We start from the raw sequence: 14,763 nt of genomic DNA on the forward strand, positions 1-14,763 counted from the left end.
AGCATTGCGACGCGTTGTGAGCTTGTAGATCAGCTATTGTCCCTATTTTTGTACGCCAGCATAGTATTACAAAGTATAATGGTTAATCAGATTAATTCATTTAGTCGATTTTAAATAATCTGTTAGAATTATTTTGTGTTGGTTATACTATGAATCAACATGAGCAGCATTAAGTTGGACCTATAAGGTTCTAAATATCGGTTTTGATACCTTTCTGGTTAATTGCCCAGCCCTGATTAATCGCCCAATTCATCCATGCTTCTGTAGCGAAAGCAAATTCCACAGAGCTTGGTCGTGTGACCACTATAGATGTTTGCTTGATTGATTTAAATGAATTGAAAAGTGGCTCAGGAGATTGAACGTTTGGGAATTGGACGTTTCTTGGTTCAATCCCTGGATTCTCCTGGCTTCGTGTGAAGGTGTCCCTGAGTAACACACTGAATCCCTAATTGCTCCCTGTGCGCACCCTGGGCATGCGCATGGCTCCTAATAGGATGGGTCACATGCAGAGAAGTAGCCTCATTCCCCACGGGGATCACTGCAAATAACCTTTTCTATATTTAAGCAACACAGACGTCATGGCAGCCTAGCTAACATTAGTTGGTGCCGACAGAAGAATTGATTAGTTCTGAGTAAACAATTTGAATGGACAAGGTACGTGAACATCTTCACGTCGCAAACATGCTTTGCTTACAATATAATTACAATATCATTTTTAAAGAATCTTATGGATTCATTTTACTCTCTCAAGAGTTACCTGCATTACTTCATTTACAAGAAGTCTACACAATTAGACAATGTAGAAGAAATGTTACTTTGATCAACGTTTGCCTGTCATTTCTCCTATGGTGCCAAATCAATACAGCATAGCAACTGGCCAAAACAAAAAGTCTTGGGTCCGAGAGGTTAAATCGTATACAAAATGGTGGTCCGTGGCTTATATGCAGAATGAATAATGGACCTTGATATGAAAAGGGTTGAAAACCATTGTTATAAATGGCCCGCTGGGCTGGCCCATTGACGGGAAGCCGGGTCTGGTCCAAAATATTGATTTGTCCCTCGGGCACGGGTTGGATCAGTTTCAATTGGGTCTCGGCCGGTCCATCTGAAAAGGATGGACCCGTATAGACCTGTGAGGACCCGACGAGCAGCTTTTTAATTATTATATTAAGCTCTTTAACCTTCGGTTTTAAAATGAGACATATGCATTGTAATTCCGCTCCAAAATCCATATTGTCTGTTTTCTTTTTGCATTTTGAATGAACCACGTTTAACGTTTGAAGTGCAGTTAATCTCAGGTGTACTGCACCGCTGAAAACCATGGAGGTTTTAGCCAGGTGAGCGGGAAGTTGCAAGTTGGAACGTCATCTGTGTTGGAGCATGTTTGTCATAATGTCATTATCTGTGGGGACGGACGATATAAGAAAGTCTGCAAAAATGTTCTCTGTTTTGGGAGGTTGGTCTAAATGCCATGGTGAAATGAGCATAAATGAGAATCTGGTCCAGTACAGGTCTAGAGACCCGGTCGGACCAGGGCTAATGCATTTGAATTATCCTCGGTCCGTTCCGGGCCGTGTCCGGTTTTCCTCGGTCCCGCTTCTGGCCGGGTGTGATTATCTATGGGTCTGTTTAATTAGACATCATGTGCTACCCTCTACTCTGGAGCCTTCCTGAACCACAAGTTCACTGCTGTACAGTATATATGTCACATTTCTTTTGAGTTTCAGTGAAATTGAGAACACGAGCGCTCGTCGTGCGGCGCGGGGCGGAACAAGCGGTCGATTTGATCCACAACAACGACAATGTAGCGTCGGCAGGAATGATGGCGCCTCACGGTCACCCCACCCCACGGAGGTTAGGGTTAGGGTTAGGCCTAGTTTTACTGAGGTTAAGGTTAGGGTTAGGGTTAGAGTTAGGCATAGTAAGCTAATGGCTAAACACAGCTGAGCTAGGCTAGTAGATAAACAAAGAAAGAGTGGTCGCAAACGAGTGACGTCAGCGACTACACAAGTGAATGGCTGTTGTCGCCATCTCATTGTGAATACGCAGAATTACACAGGTGCGCTGATAAGAGACTATCAAAGTGAATTGATCCAGGTGGTGGTAGGGTTGGGTGGTGAACTACAAAAGGAGCGCTCTTACCCCAATCTGACTGAGTTACCCAAACTGACTAACATATATAGTGTGTGTGTGTGTGTGTGTGTGTGTGTGTGTGTGTGTGTGTGTGTGTGTGTGTGTGTGTGTGTGTGTGTGTGTGTGTGTGTGTGTGTGTGTGTGTGTGTGTGTGTGTGTGTGTGTGTGTGTGTGTGTGTGTGTGTGTGTGTGTGTGTGTGTGTGTGACCATGTATGTACCAGTATGTATTTTGGGCAGCTATCCTTATATATTAAACACATTCATTCATTTAATTATTAATGAACTTAAATGAATTGATGAATACCCTCCTTGAGGGCCCCCTAGTGGTGGAAGTCCTGTGTATGGGTCCACCAACCCCTATGCAAATGAAGGATTTGACAGTGTAGCAGCTGATCAGTGGTCTATAGGTGAAAGGTTGTTGTCCTCACCACCATCACATCAAGGTCATAAGCTCTACCACAGGCTTAAGTAGGGGCTGCGTAGAGCTTGGGCTGAAAATACTGATTACTTTAACGGCTGTTATATTGATTACCTTTTCAATTAATCGCAAACCTTGTTTTTTTTTTTTTAATAATATATTTCCTTTTTTTATATAATCAATGAAAACTATTAGTTACCCCTACCTGGCACCACACTTTGTATTCAGATTCTTTGTTTGGTTGCGTGAACGTGTGCCACTTGATCTTTGAAGCCATCAACACATCTCATCACATGGTCCATGAAGCATAAGAGGCAACTGGTGAGGTGAACCAGCTGTTACTGCATCTGGACAATGCAAGACACACACACACACACACACACACACACACACACACACACACACACACACACACACACACACACACACACACACAGAGCTCCAAGTCTTGTTCTTGTGTTGAAAAGGGCATCGGTTTAAATGGTCCAAGACGCTTAAGTGTATGTTAAAACAATGACTTGATTAATCATCTGCCTGTTTCTTTCTCTACCTCCCTCTCTCTCTCTCTCTCTCTCTCTCTCTCTCTCTCTCTCTCTCTCTCTCTCTCTCTCTTGCCGTCAGGTGGAGGAGGGAAGAGAAACGGTCGCAGTAAGAAATGGAAGGAGATGTTAAAACTTCCCCACATCAGCCAGTGTGAGGAGCTCCGCCGCGTTGTTGGTAAGAGAAGAGGAGAAAGATAGATGATGGCTGTGTCGCTGGGCCGGGACTGACTCATGGAGGAAGTTCAGATTGGACTTCCTTCCTGTTTCTACCCGTCTCCACCCTCAGCTACAGGGAGGGGACAGGAAAGTGTGTGTGTGCATGTGTGTGTCCTTGTCTGACTCAGGGTGTCTGTTTGCACACCCTAGCATTCACAAGGCTATTAAATTAACTCTGATAGTGTACACATGTAACCAAATGGACCCACAAGGGTGTACACGCTCGAGAGTTACAAATTGGATAAATGAACACTGAGGCTTTTAATGTGCACAGACACAAAGAATGCCATCAGCACTTCAACACACTGTCTTGCACATACATAGGGCATTCACGAATAGTGATTTTTAGTATTCGAATTATTCAACCTCAAAGTATTCGAATATTCGACAGGACTGGCCAAACTGTAAAATATTAAGTAAGCAAGAGGCGAACATTGTGAAAATAGCCGATCTACATGCTCACAACGCCTCGCAACACGAGGCGTTGTGAGCATGTAGATCGGCTATTTTCACAATATTTATCTGCGGAACCGAGTCACATTAAATGTAATACCTACAATTCCAATTGCTTGTCAGGGTGGGGGTCCCCAGTTCAAATATGTTTATTTTGGGGGTCACGGTCTAAATAGGTTTGAGAACCCCTGGTATAGAGCATTAACAAATTCATCCACCAGGGGTGTTGACAACTCATTCTTATGACTTCCAGCCAAGCTTTATAAACTATTGATTTTTTTAAAGAGAAAAGAATTTAAAAAAATAATTTCGACTTCGGTGAGCAACGTCGAATAGTGACTTTGATATTCGAATATTCTAATATTCGGTGAATGCCCTAGTAGTCAATCCATGTTTTGTTATCGTGGATACCCATTGGTGTCATTGAATACTGACCTGCCAGTACGCAATACCAAGCACTGTTGTTAAACCCGTAAAATAACAGTCGAGCTGTGACATTAGGAGAAACATCCAAACTCAAAATGTCTGTTTGTGAAACAATTTGTTGTCACATCCGCAATCGGACATTATCAATCGGACAATGTTGTAGTTCATGAATCTCGCCATAGAGCTTTCATGCGATAAGATGTGTGTAAAACAAGGTGGGGATTGTTTCAGCGATGCATATATGGTTGTGTAACATGGGCCGTAGGCCTCCTCTCAGTTTCCAGCCCAAAGTAGTCCCACATCTTTCATGTTGCAGGTCCCACCATGATTCTTAGGCCATAAATTTGCGTTAGGACATAACAATATATACCGGTAGATTTATTCGATTTGTCTCACAAACTCATGCTGGTATCTGTGTTTGTTCGCTCCTCCCAAGACGAGGCGGACTTGGCCACGGCCCCAAATACCTGTATGTGTGTCTCATGTATATGGGTTGAGTAATAAGCTTAGTAAGTTGCGAGCCAGAAGAAATGAATAAAAAATAAATGTCCCAACCTTTTAATTGCGTTCCTTTTTAAATATGACGAAGGAACAACGATCATTTACAACTTGGCTAAACAGGGTGGAGGGTTAGGGTTAAGGCCGGGGGATTACTGTGGGTAGAATGGTAGATGAATGGATAGAAGTCGGTTGTATCAGAGGTCAAAATACTGTACCGAATCATCAAAGTACACCTCGTTCAGGTCCGATTCCTATCTTCTATATCGGCTTGGGTCATCCCTTCGTTCATGCATTCCATCATTAAATCCAGGCTGGGTCTGAAAGCAGGGCACGCTGCTCTCTGTGTGGCCCAGACAAGTGTTGTGCTGCACTGGGCCCTTATCACCCCTCCCTCCCCTTCCCCTTGGTTCTCTGAATGCCACGGTCGGGAAGCCCTGTGGACGGCTTGGACGCCCTGCATCAGTGCTCGTGTGTGTGTGTGTGTGTGTGTGTGTGTGTGTGTGTGTGTGTGTGTGTGTGTGTGTGTGTGTGTGTGTGTGTGTGTGTGTGTGTGTGTGTGTGTGTGTGTGTGTGTGTGTGTGTGTGTGTGTGTGTGTGTGTGTGTGTGTGTGTGTGTGTGTGTGTGTGTGTGTGTGTGTGTGTGTGTGCGCGCGCTGCATAAGTGCCTGTGTGTGATTGTGCGTCATGCCTGTCTCTGCCAGTAGATTGCGGTGGAAGCCTCCCCCACATACTCTCTCTCTCTCTCTCTCGGCCTCCCTCCTCTTTCTGTTTGTATCTCTGTCCATCCGTCTTTCTATCTCTGTTCCTCCCTCCCTCTTTCCACCACTTCAGAGCTCCACACTGTAAAGAGCAGCAGGGCAGCAGAGTTATGGAAAGAGGGAGCCGGAGAGAGAGAGGGAGGGAGGGAGAGAATGGGAGGAATGAGGACACGGACAGGATGATGGAGGTGTAGATATCGGTATGGACTCACTCCAGCGGTGCCTCGTAATCGCTGAACACAGTGAAATCCTGAGTGTTAGTTTAACTAGAGTGTAAACACATACCCGTTAGGGGTAGAATGTTTTACTCTGAGTTAAACTAACTGACGTAGCAGTGTAGGCTTGTGGTCCTTGCTATACACTGTAGCTCTCTCTCACTATCCATTTCTTATAGAACAAGAACATACACATTTTATAGTACTGGCGGAGCTAAATGTTAGAGTAATTATCCGTTTAAAGTAGACTGGGTTAACAAACGCTTCTAAATGTCACCTGGCTGAAGTGTAAAGTATAGTGATTCTCTCTCTAAAGGGCGAGGTCGCTCCATCTGTCTTGGCCATATATGGATTCTGTCTTCTGACATCATACATACAATCCCTTTTATGCCCATCAGGGTTTCCGCTAGGCATTTTTGAGGCCGGCCACCTTGGCCGGCAGGATTATATTTTACCGGCCAATCAATTAATTTATCGGCTATATTATAATGAACGTCACATACGTGTTTGCAGATGAGATACTGTATGTGCAATGTGCATGGTAACCCAACTGATAATTACACCATGTTATGTTAGCTTTCCTCTTCATCACATATACAATTGCAATCTGTTCCTGAGTTAATGAAATAATAGCCTAACTATCTACTTATGTAGAGGTATCGCTTGCCAAAAAAAGAAGTGAATGGGCGCAACTCAAGCGAACCGTTTGCGCGCCCTGCCACACAGTGGCCTACAAATTAATACGTTGATAGTAAATGATTTTGGCATCACGTCTCCTTAAACCTTAATATGCAAACATACAAACTTTGTTTTGTTTTGTTAATGTTATATGTTATGATGGCGCAAGGAAGGTTGACTTGCCTCTGTTGCTTTGACCACCACAATGGCATCACATCCATGCGATCAGAAAGTCATGTGCGTGCTTGTATAATATCCAATTATCCATGTGATTCCACAGAGTTCGGGTCCCTTTTTTATTATCGTCTACTGGGTCCAGCTTGGCCAGATTACCTCGGAAGAACCCCAGTTCTGTTCGGATCATAACACTAAACCCACGCTGTATAGCGCTGATTGTTACAAGCTGCTGGAATTGTCAGCTGTGAAACTTGATGTGTGCTTCTCCGTATGGCCGTGTGCGTATATAAAATAGCAGACATACAAGCTCACAGCGCGTTGCGTTACAACGGGGTGTGAGCTTGAAGCTCTGATATTTTCAATGCGCATAACAATCGTACAACGAATATAGACTGATCTAATGCGCACAGCGCAGCATGAAGCAGCAGCAGCGGCAAGCTCCGCTGTCATGTCACAGAACATGATACAATTTAAAAATTATGAAAGGTTTTAATGGTTGTAGCTTTACTTTAGCCAAATAATTATGTGAATAATAAGATTAAATGATAAAATAGCCTAAGAGGCATTTTCCCAGCCGGCCACGGTGGCCGGTGGACTTTATAATTACCGGCCAATTAAACATTTAACCGGTCAATGGCCGGTAAATACCGGCTAACGGAATCTCTGATGCCCATATATGGAGATCCCTTTTATGCTCATATATGGAGATCCCTGCTCTGAGTATCTGACATCACTGTGACATCACCTGTGATGTCACAGTGATGTGTCAGCCTTTTATGCCCATATATGGAGATCCCTGCTCTGAGTATCTGACATCACTGATGTCACCGGTGCCACAGTGTCAGGCATTATAGACAGACAGACGGAGATACGGTCAAGCTGTGGCGGTTCACATACTAAACTGTGACCTACGGTCGCAATAAATACTGTCGAATTTTCAGGGCTGTAATGATGGCTTGGCCAACACTTTACTCCCAAATAAGATATTTCGTTAAGTACTGGCTTTATAGACATGGAGTTTACCGTGCACCTTCATGCGAAAGTAGGGCCGGGCAATTAACCGAAAATATACTTGCTCATGAAGGTTAATTGAATATTAGAGTAGTGTTTTTTTCCCTTGTCTATCTCTGAATTGAAACAAAACAATTCAAATGGATTTTTTTTATAATCAAGCTCACTATAATAAAGTGAGCTTGTAGATCTGCTATTTCACTACACATTTGTTTTTAAAAATGGTTCATAAAGTCGAGCTGAAATGGCTTTTTTGGGCATTTTATTTTGAAGTATCAGTCTGAAACAAAAGCCTCTGATTTTCTGAACCAATCAGGAGGGACCAGCCCTTCAGGGGATGGGATCGTGGTCATGTATGTTTTCGTTTGTATATAGCTTCATTAGCAGATGGCAGGCAGAGGGAGACGTCGTCTGGGCCAGTTGTGCAGAATGTTTGTTACCAAGTTGCTTATTATTCTAATACATATTTTAGTGTGCTGATTAAGTTTACAATGACAAATACACAGTCTGGACGTCATCCTGAATGACATTCAAAACGGAGTAGCTCCATAATTAAAAACAGCTGTGTTTGAAGGAATACCAGGGAATCAATGTAATCAAAGGTTCATTTATATTCAAGATACCCTGTCTGTCATCACGCAGCATGTTTTTGTTCACAGAAAATAATTAAGATTTAGCCTTTTATGGACTTTTGATATAAAAATCCACAAAAATTGTTTATTATTTTTGACATCTAGTGTTAGGAATGCCCATATGATTACCACGATAAGCTCTAAAAGTGTGAAAAACATATTTTTTATTTCACTTTAATTGTGATCGATTGTTTGGTCATTAACAGAGGTCTCCCCGTCTCTCCAGCTCTTTCATGAACAGAAGATACATTTCCAGGTGGGTTACCAGTTTCATCCAATCAGGAGAGAGTACCCATTTCTTTTTTTTTTTTAACAATATAATTATTGAGTTTTTCTTTTTTTTTCCTTTTTACAGAGAACATTCAAACATATTTTTTTTTACAAACATAAAACAAAATCAATCCCGTAACAAAACCACAAAACAACAACACAATTACAAAAATAACAATAATAACAATTTACATATTTCCTTTTGACATACCAACAACACCCAGGTTCCCATGCCACAAGGCCGGGTAAGTGGCTGCAGAGGGAAACCGTCGACCCTACTCCCGGTTCCTCCATCAAATGAGAAAGATCCTTGCCCTTGACATAATGAATAAAATTCCCCCATATTTTCTCAAATAACTCTGGTTTGTTTTTGAGAGTGTATGTGATTCTTTCTAAAGGAAGGCACAAAGATAGTTCCCTAAACCACTGAGCGATGCTAGGTTTCCCTGACTTTTTCCATGAAAGGGCGATAACCCTTTTGGCTTGTAGGAACCCAAGGTCCAGAAATGTTATCTCGCAATTTTTTATCTTATGGCCAATCGGGTAAAGGCCTAATAGGAAGAGTTTTGGGTCTAGCTCAATATTAATAAGTAGTATCCGTTGTAACTCCTTTCTAACCTCCCAAAACTCCTTTATTTTGGGACATGTCCACAAACAATGGAACAGAGTGCCTTTATCATCGTTACATCTGATACAAGTGTCTGGGATATTAGGATTAAATTTGTTTATTTTTTCTGGCATGATGTACACCCTCATCAGCAAATTATATTGCAGCAATTTTAAACGAGTATTACTAGTATGTGCCTGAGCCTCCTCACAGGCTGTGTTAAACTCATCCATTGTTAGTTCCCCTTGTAAATCAGAGTTCCAGGCATTAAATCTAGATTCAGATGTTTCGGGCGCGAAGTCCACCAGGAGAGTGTAAAATCCAGATATGATGCCCTGTTCAAAAGGATTCCTAATGAGAGCTCTTTCTATTATCGACAGAGGGAGAGTACCCATTTATCAGCTTTATCAGCGTGTTCCAATTTCATCTGCTCATTAATTTGCGTCATCACTTCCAATTCATTTGTTTATCCATAAAATGTGCTAAACTAGTGAAAACAGCAGATCTACAAGCACAGTGCTTGTAGATCGGCTGTTTTCACTAGTTTTGTGTGACAGAGGTTTCTGCCCGACAGTGACGATATTTTAGTGATTATGTTGCGAGGAAAACGTTGAGATAATAGCCATTTTGGTTAGAACTGACTGAAAATAACTTTGTACTTCAAGTTTAAAATGATACTATTTTTTTCAAGTGTCCAAATAAATTCAAAATATTATCAAATTATCTCGTGGCACCCCTGGACTGCCGTCACGGCACCCCAGGGTGCCCCGTCACCCACTTTGAAAACCCCTGATCTACGAGACTGAATCACTGTATACTTTCGCTCTCCTGATTGGATCATATCCCAACCCAAAAATGTATTTTTTCTCTTCACTAAACCGCTGGAGAGACGGGGAGATCCCTGTTACTGAACAAACACTATTTGGCAATGATTACTATCAGATGATTACTATCAGTACAGTATGTGCAGTTATTAGTGTGGTTGCTATAGGCAACACTATTATTCTCTGTTGGAGAATTCTTTGCTTTTTGTAATCTTTTTGACTGATGTTATGTGAGTTGTGAGGCTGGGTACCCTGGAATATGGGCCTGTCTGATTGTAGGACATACATGGCCTACTTGTGCACAAGGAGCAAATTGGCTCCTCGACAGAGTGCAGTTCTAGTTTAACACTTATTTTAACTAAAGAAAATCACTTGCTGCACCTTTCAATACAAAATACTCTGTCTAATCATCTAATATTCACATTGCAGGATTGGGGTAGCAACGGGGCATTTTAGTCTAGCTAATGTAGTGGTAGAGAAATTAAGAATCGGATGTGCTCTTTCTATGTATACCTGTTGGAATAGATTTGATGTGTTTTTTATGTGCGTGTGGGTGGGTGTAAATGAGAGAGTCAACAGCTGTTGAGGGAAATATACATCAATATTTCACAGATTGCGTATTGTGTTGGAACAAAATAATCCCCATTCTTGTACTTGAACACAGATACACAGCACATGACGTAGGCTGACTAAAGCCATACAGTAGTAGAGAGTGGCTTTGTTGTGTCTTGATAATGTCAGGCATTTGACCTTAGCCTTGACAAGTCCAGTACTTCTAGGAACCCCAGATTACATTATGGAGCCTGTAGCCACTCTGTCTGCTAGCTTAGACTAATCACCCTCTCTCTCTGTGTGTCTCTCTCTCTCTCTCCTCCCTTCTCCTGCAGTAAATGATAACCATCTAGTACATACATGGGCACTGTTGCTTTTGTTCTCTGGGCTGATGTTGGCTCATTCACTGTGCTACTGAAAGCAGAACAATCCTCGGTGTTAATTGAACACGTTTATACCAAGGATTTTACAGTCAGTGTATATTTGGATTAAGTCTCATAGCTCTTGTGTTGCGTAGCAGGAAAGGTTTTTGGCCAATCTTCATGTCTGTCTCAATGAAACGCGAACGTGCACGCGCACGCACACGCACACGCACACGCACACAATACTTTCTCTCTCTCTCTCTCTCTCTCTCTCTCTCTCTCTCTCTCTCTCTCTCTCTCAGTTTATTATGCTCACAGATAAGCACATTTAGTGGGTAATTTACTCAAACCTGCTAAGTTTTGGCCTACTTTTCTGTATTAATTAAGTTCTCATATCAGAACAGTTTGTAGTACAAACTTTAGATTCCTACCATCTCTCATTACAAATACAATCTCAAGCTTTTGCTTTACATCTCTTTCACCCGTACCTTGCTCTTCCCGCTTTCTACTTTCTTTACGTTTTTTTTCCTCTCGTCCTGGAGCAAACCCATCTCTCTCTCTCTCTCTCTCTCTCTCTCTCACATGCTTGTTTTTTTCTCTTGTTTCAGAGTAGTTTTTCTTCATGACTATGAGAGTTCTCTTACGCAAAGAATTAATTTTTCATTGGAGGAATGCAGGCCTCCACAATCGTATTCAAGCGATTTAGAGCTGGGGTGGAGTCGGACACAAGCGCATGCACGCGTTCACACACTCTCACTCAGAGCCATGCCAAAGTAACTACCGGTTGTTTCCAGGTCTCTGCTCACCTGCTAGACTTCAAAAACAAGACTTCTTGTTGACCGTTTTAACAACACAAAAACAGCTGAACTTTAAATCACATTAAGTTTCAGAACAGTTGTTACAAATCTGCTGGCGGACACACCACTAATTGTCAGATCATAACATAAGCTTAAAGCTATACTGTGTAAGTTGCTCACCTAGAGGTCAGTAGCTCTATAGCAAACCGCGGTCGCGTCCGCGTCTTTCGGCCGTTTTTCGCCGCGGACCACCCCCGCGTCTGCCTCCACCTCGCCGAGATCTATCTTTAGAGGGGTCCCTGGTTCCTGTGCGTTCAGGCATTCCGGAGAAACGGACTCCTTCGCCGAGTAAATGCTGTTGTTATGTTGAGGCAAGCGACACGGGCGCCTACAAATATGGCCGCCGTATTGTGATAGCGACCCCACTTCAAGATGCGCTGTGATTGGCCGGCAGTGTATAACCCTCGCTGTGATTGGCCGGTAGTGTATGATGACGCAATTTTGCCGCGAAATTCTCCCCCCCTCACGGCTCATAGAAAACATATAAAGAGAAGGCTTCAGAAGCTGAAAATAACGGAGTGGGTGTTCTAAAACTTTAGCGATTTAACAGTTAGGACAATTTTAAGATTTCTTTTATAAAAAAAGTTACATGGTATAACTTTAATATGTTGTGTAAGGCAATAGTAGTCAATCACTATATAGTGTCAATACGGCACTGGTTCCTATACGACCATTATCTACGACAGGGGTTCCCAATCTTTTTTGTCTCAGGGCACCCCATGAATATTTTTTTAATCCGAGGCACCCTTACATTATAATTTTCACTCCCAGCACCTTATATTTATAGCATATTGTCGTTGTCGGGTGGAAACCTTATATGTCCAAAACCGTTCGTTTTGTATTTATCATCTATAAAATGTGCTCAACTAGTGAAAACAGCAGATCTACAAGCACACAACGCCTCGCATCGTGAGGCGTTGTGTGCTTGTAGATCGGCTGTTTTCACTAGTTTTGTGTGACAGAGGTTTCTGCCCGACAGTGACGATATTTTAGTGATTATGTTGCGAGGAAAACGTTGAGATAATAGCCATTTTGGTAGAACTGACTGAAAATAACTTTGTACTTCAAGTTTAAAATTATACTATTTTTTTCAAGTGTCCAAATAAATTCAAAATATTATCAAATTATCTCGTGGCACCCCTGGACTGCCGTCACGGCACCCCAGGGTGCCCCGTCACCCACTTTGAAAACCCCTGATCTACGAGACTGAATCACAATGTTTAATTTAGGTGGCACTGACTTCAGTCAAGTTCAGTGATGTTGCTTGAATCTTTGAAAAAAATCCTAACGCTCACACCTGGCGTGGCTTCCCTGTAATTGTGAATAAAGCACCAATGATCACATGAGCTAAACTCATGTGCTAACATATATGGTCTACTTTGTGTGGACATATTATGAGCCCTGCACGGACCCAAAACTCCAGTCTGAACCCGGGCCTGACCCGGCCCAAACTTGACATAGGTCTGCAATTTATTAGCCGAGCCCATTACCGAGGCCCGACACCAAATGTATTTAATCTCTCTCTGACTCGCTTCTTTCTCTGATGCTTGCACTGATACATACATTTAAACACAGACAGCAGACACGTGTCAAATACGCTACTAAGAGAGGTTAGCTTTTTTACATTTTTAAATACAAGAAATACATCACCACAAACAGAACAGAAGAAAACAAATCAAAAAAGAGAAGACTAGAAGCAGTGCTCTTCCGAGCACAGGTCAGGTAGGTTATTGTGGCATCCTGGTGGCGCTATAATAGGCCAATGTGAAAAGGGTGCTTCTACCAGCAGGTCCTCTATCGCCTCCATGACCGGGTTGGGCGCAGAAGGTGGGCCCTGTGTAGAGAGACGAGTTGTGGCTGCTCCACCACGACCACAACCCTGCACACACCGCACGCTGGGTCGTACTAAAGGGTTGTGCTAACCCTAGCCAATACCCTTACCGAACTTAAAGGAGCTATAGTCAACTTTTTCATTGTAGGGCCGACAATTTGTTCACATCCTAGTCTATAGACTAGAATGTAAACAAAGTGTCGGTATGACAATGGCCAAAATGATTATTTTATCATTATTTTACGCTTTTTGTGGTAATTTTTGAATAGAAACACATATATGAAGCTTATTTCTTTATAAAATATTTTCGAAACATTATTTTTATTTTAGCATCCGTTTTTCAAGAAAAAGATGACTATAGCTCCTTTAACCATATCGATCTTTTTAAACACATTTTTGGACACTACTCCTACAGATTTTGCCCTAAAATCACACAAATCACTACACAGTATGTCTACACTCATGTCATCAACATGGATCTGTCCCATATTGCGCCACCATCAGGCAGATTTTTTCAAACACATTTTTGGACACTGCTCCTACAGATTTTGCCCTAAAATCACGCAAATCGGTATACAGTATGTCTACACTCATGTCATCAACATGGATCTGTCCCATATAGCGCCACCATCAGGCCGATTTTTTCAAACACATTTTTGGACACTGCTCCTACAGATTTTGGCCTAAAATCACGTTGCGACCTATCGGTCGCTTATCTTCCTATTAGGGAGTCTTACTGGTAATATTGTAATATGCACAGGTAAAGTGGAGAGAGAAATGGGGTGCAATTGGTTTGGCTGGATGGATTTGTGGGATTAAAAACACAGAGACATGTTTGGGTTGCATGGGTTGGGGACTGCAGACAATGGTGCAGATGTAGGTAGAGCTGCTGCTGGGGGGACAACTGCCTCTGTGTGGGTAACCTGGGGCGTCCAGACTGTGGAGGATGGTGGTAGCTAGTGGAACATGTTGCATGACTGTACCATTACCCAGCTCCCTGATCGAACTTTGACTAGAGCAAGGGTCTTCAACAGGGGGTCTGGGACCCCTAGGGGTCCTCAGAGTTACTACAGGGGGTCCTCCAAATCTTTGAGTGACACTTTTTTCTTTTTTATATTAACCACTTGAACCCTAGCGTCCATATTCTGAGAACTTTAGCCGAAATAGACGATCTACAAGCTCACAATGCGGTTCAAGTGGCTAAATATCTGAAAACACAAATCGACATGAATCCAAAATACACTGACGATTGTGCTGTCAAACAATGAAACTATGTGGAATCTATGAAAATGTTGTTGG

General features: G+C 42.4%; 1 protein-coding gene across 1 annotated transcript in view; it reads left to right on the forward strand.

Annotated features, from left to right (window-relative positions):
* Positions 1–14,763, forward strand: part of LOC308281685 (G protein-coupled receptor kinase 4-like) — an 86,187-nt gene that overhangs the window by 31,998 nt on the left and 39,426 nt on the right. Inside the window, 1 exon segment of the mRNA XM_080721931.1 lies at positions 3,174–3,269. Within this exon segment, the coding sequence (XP_080578057.1) occupies positions 3,174–3,269 (96 nt within the window).

The sequence above is a fragment of the Nannobrachium achirus genome (genome assembly GCF_963921795.1).
Source record: "Nannobrachium achirus genome assembly, chromosome: 3".
NCBI classification, from domain to species: Eukaryota; Metazoa; Chordata; class Actinopteri; order Myctophiformes; family Myctophidae; genus Nannobrachium; species Nannobrachium achirus.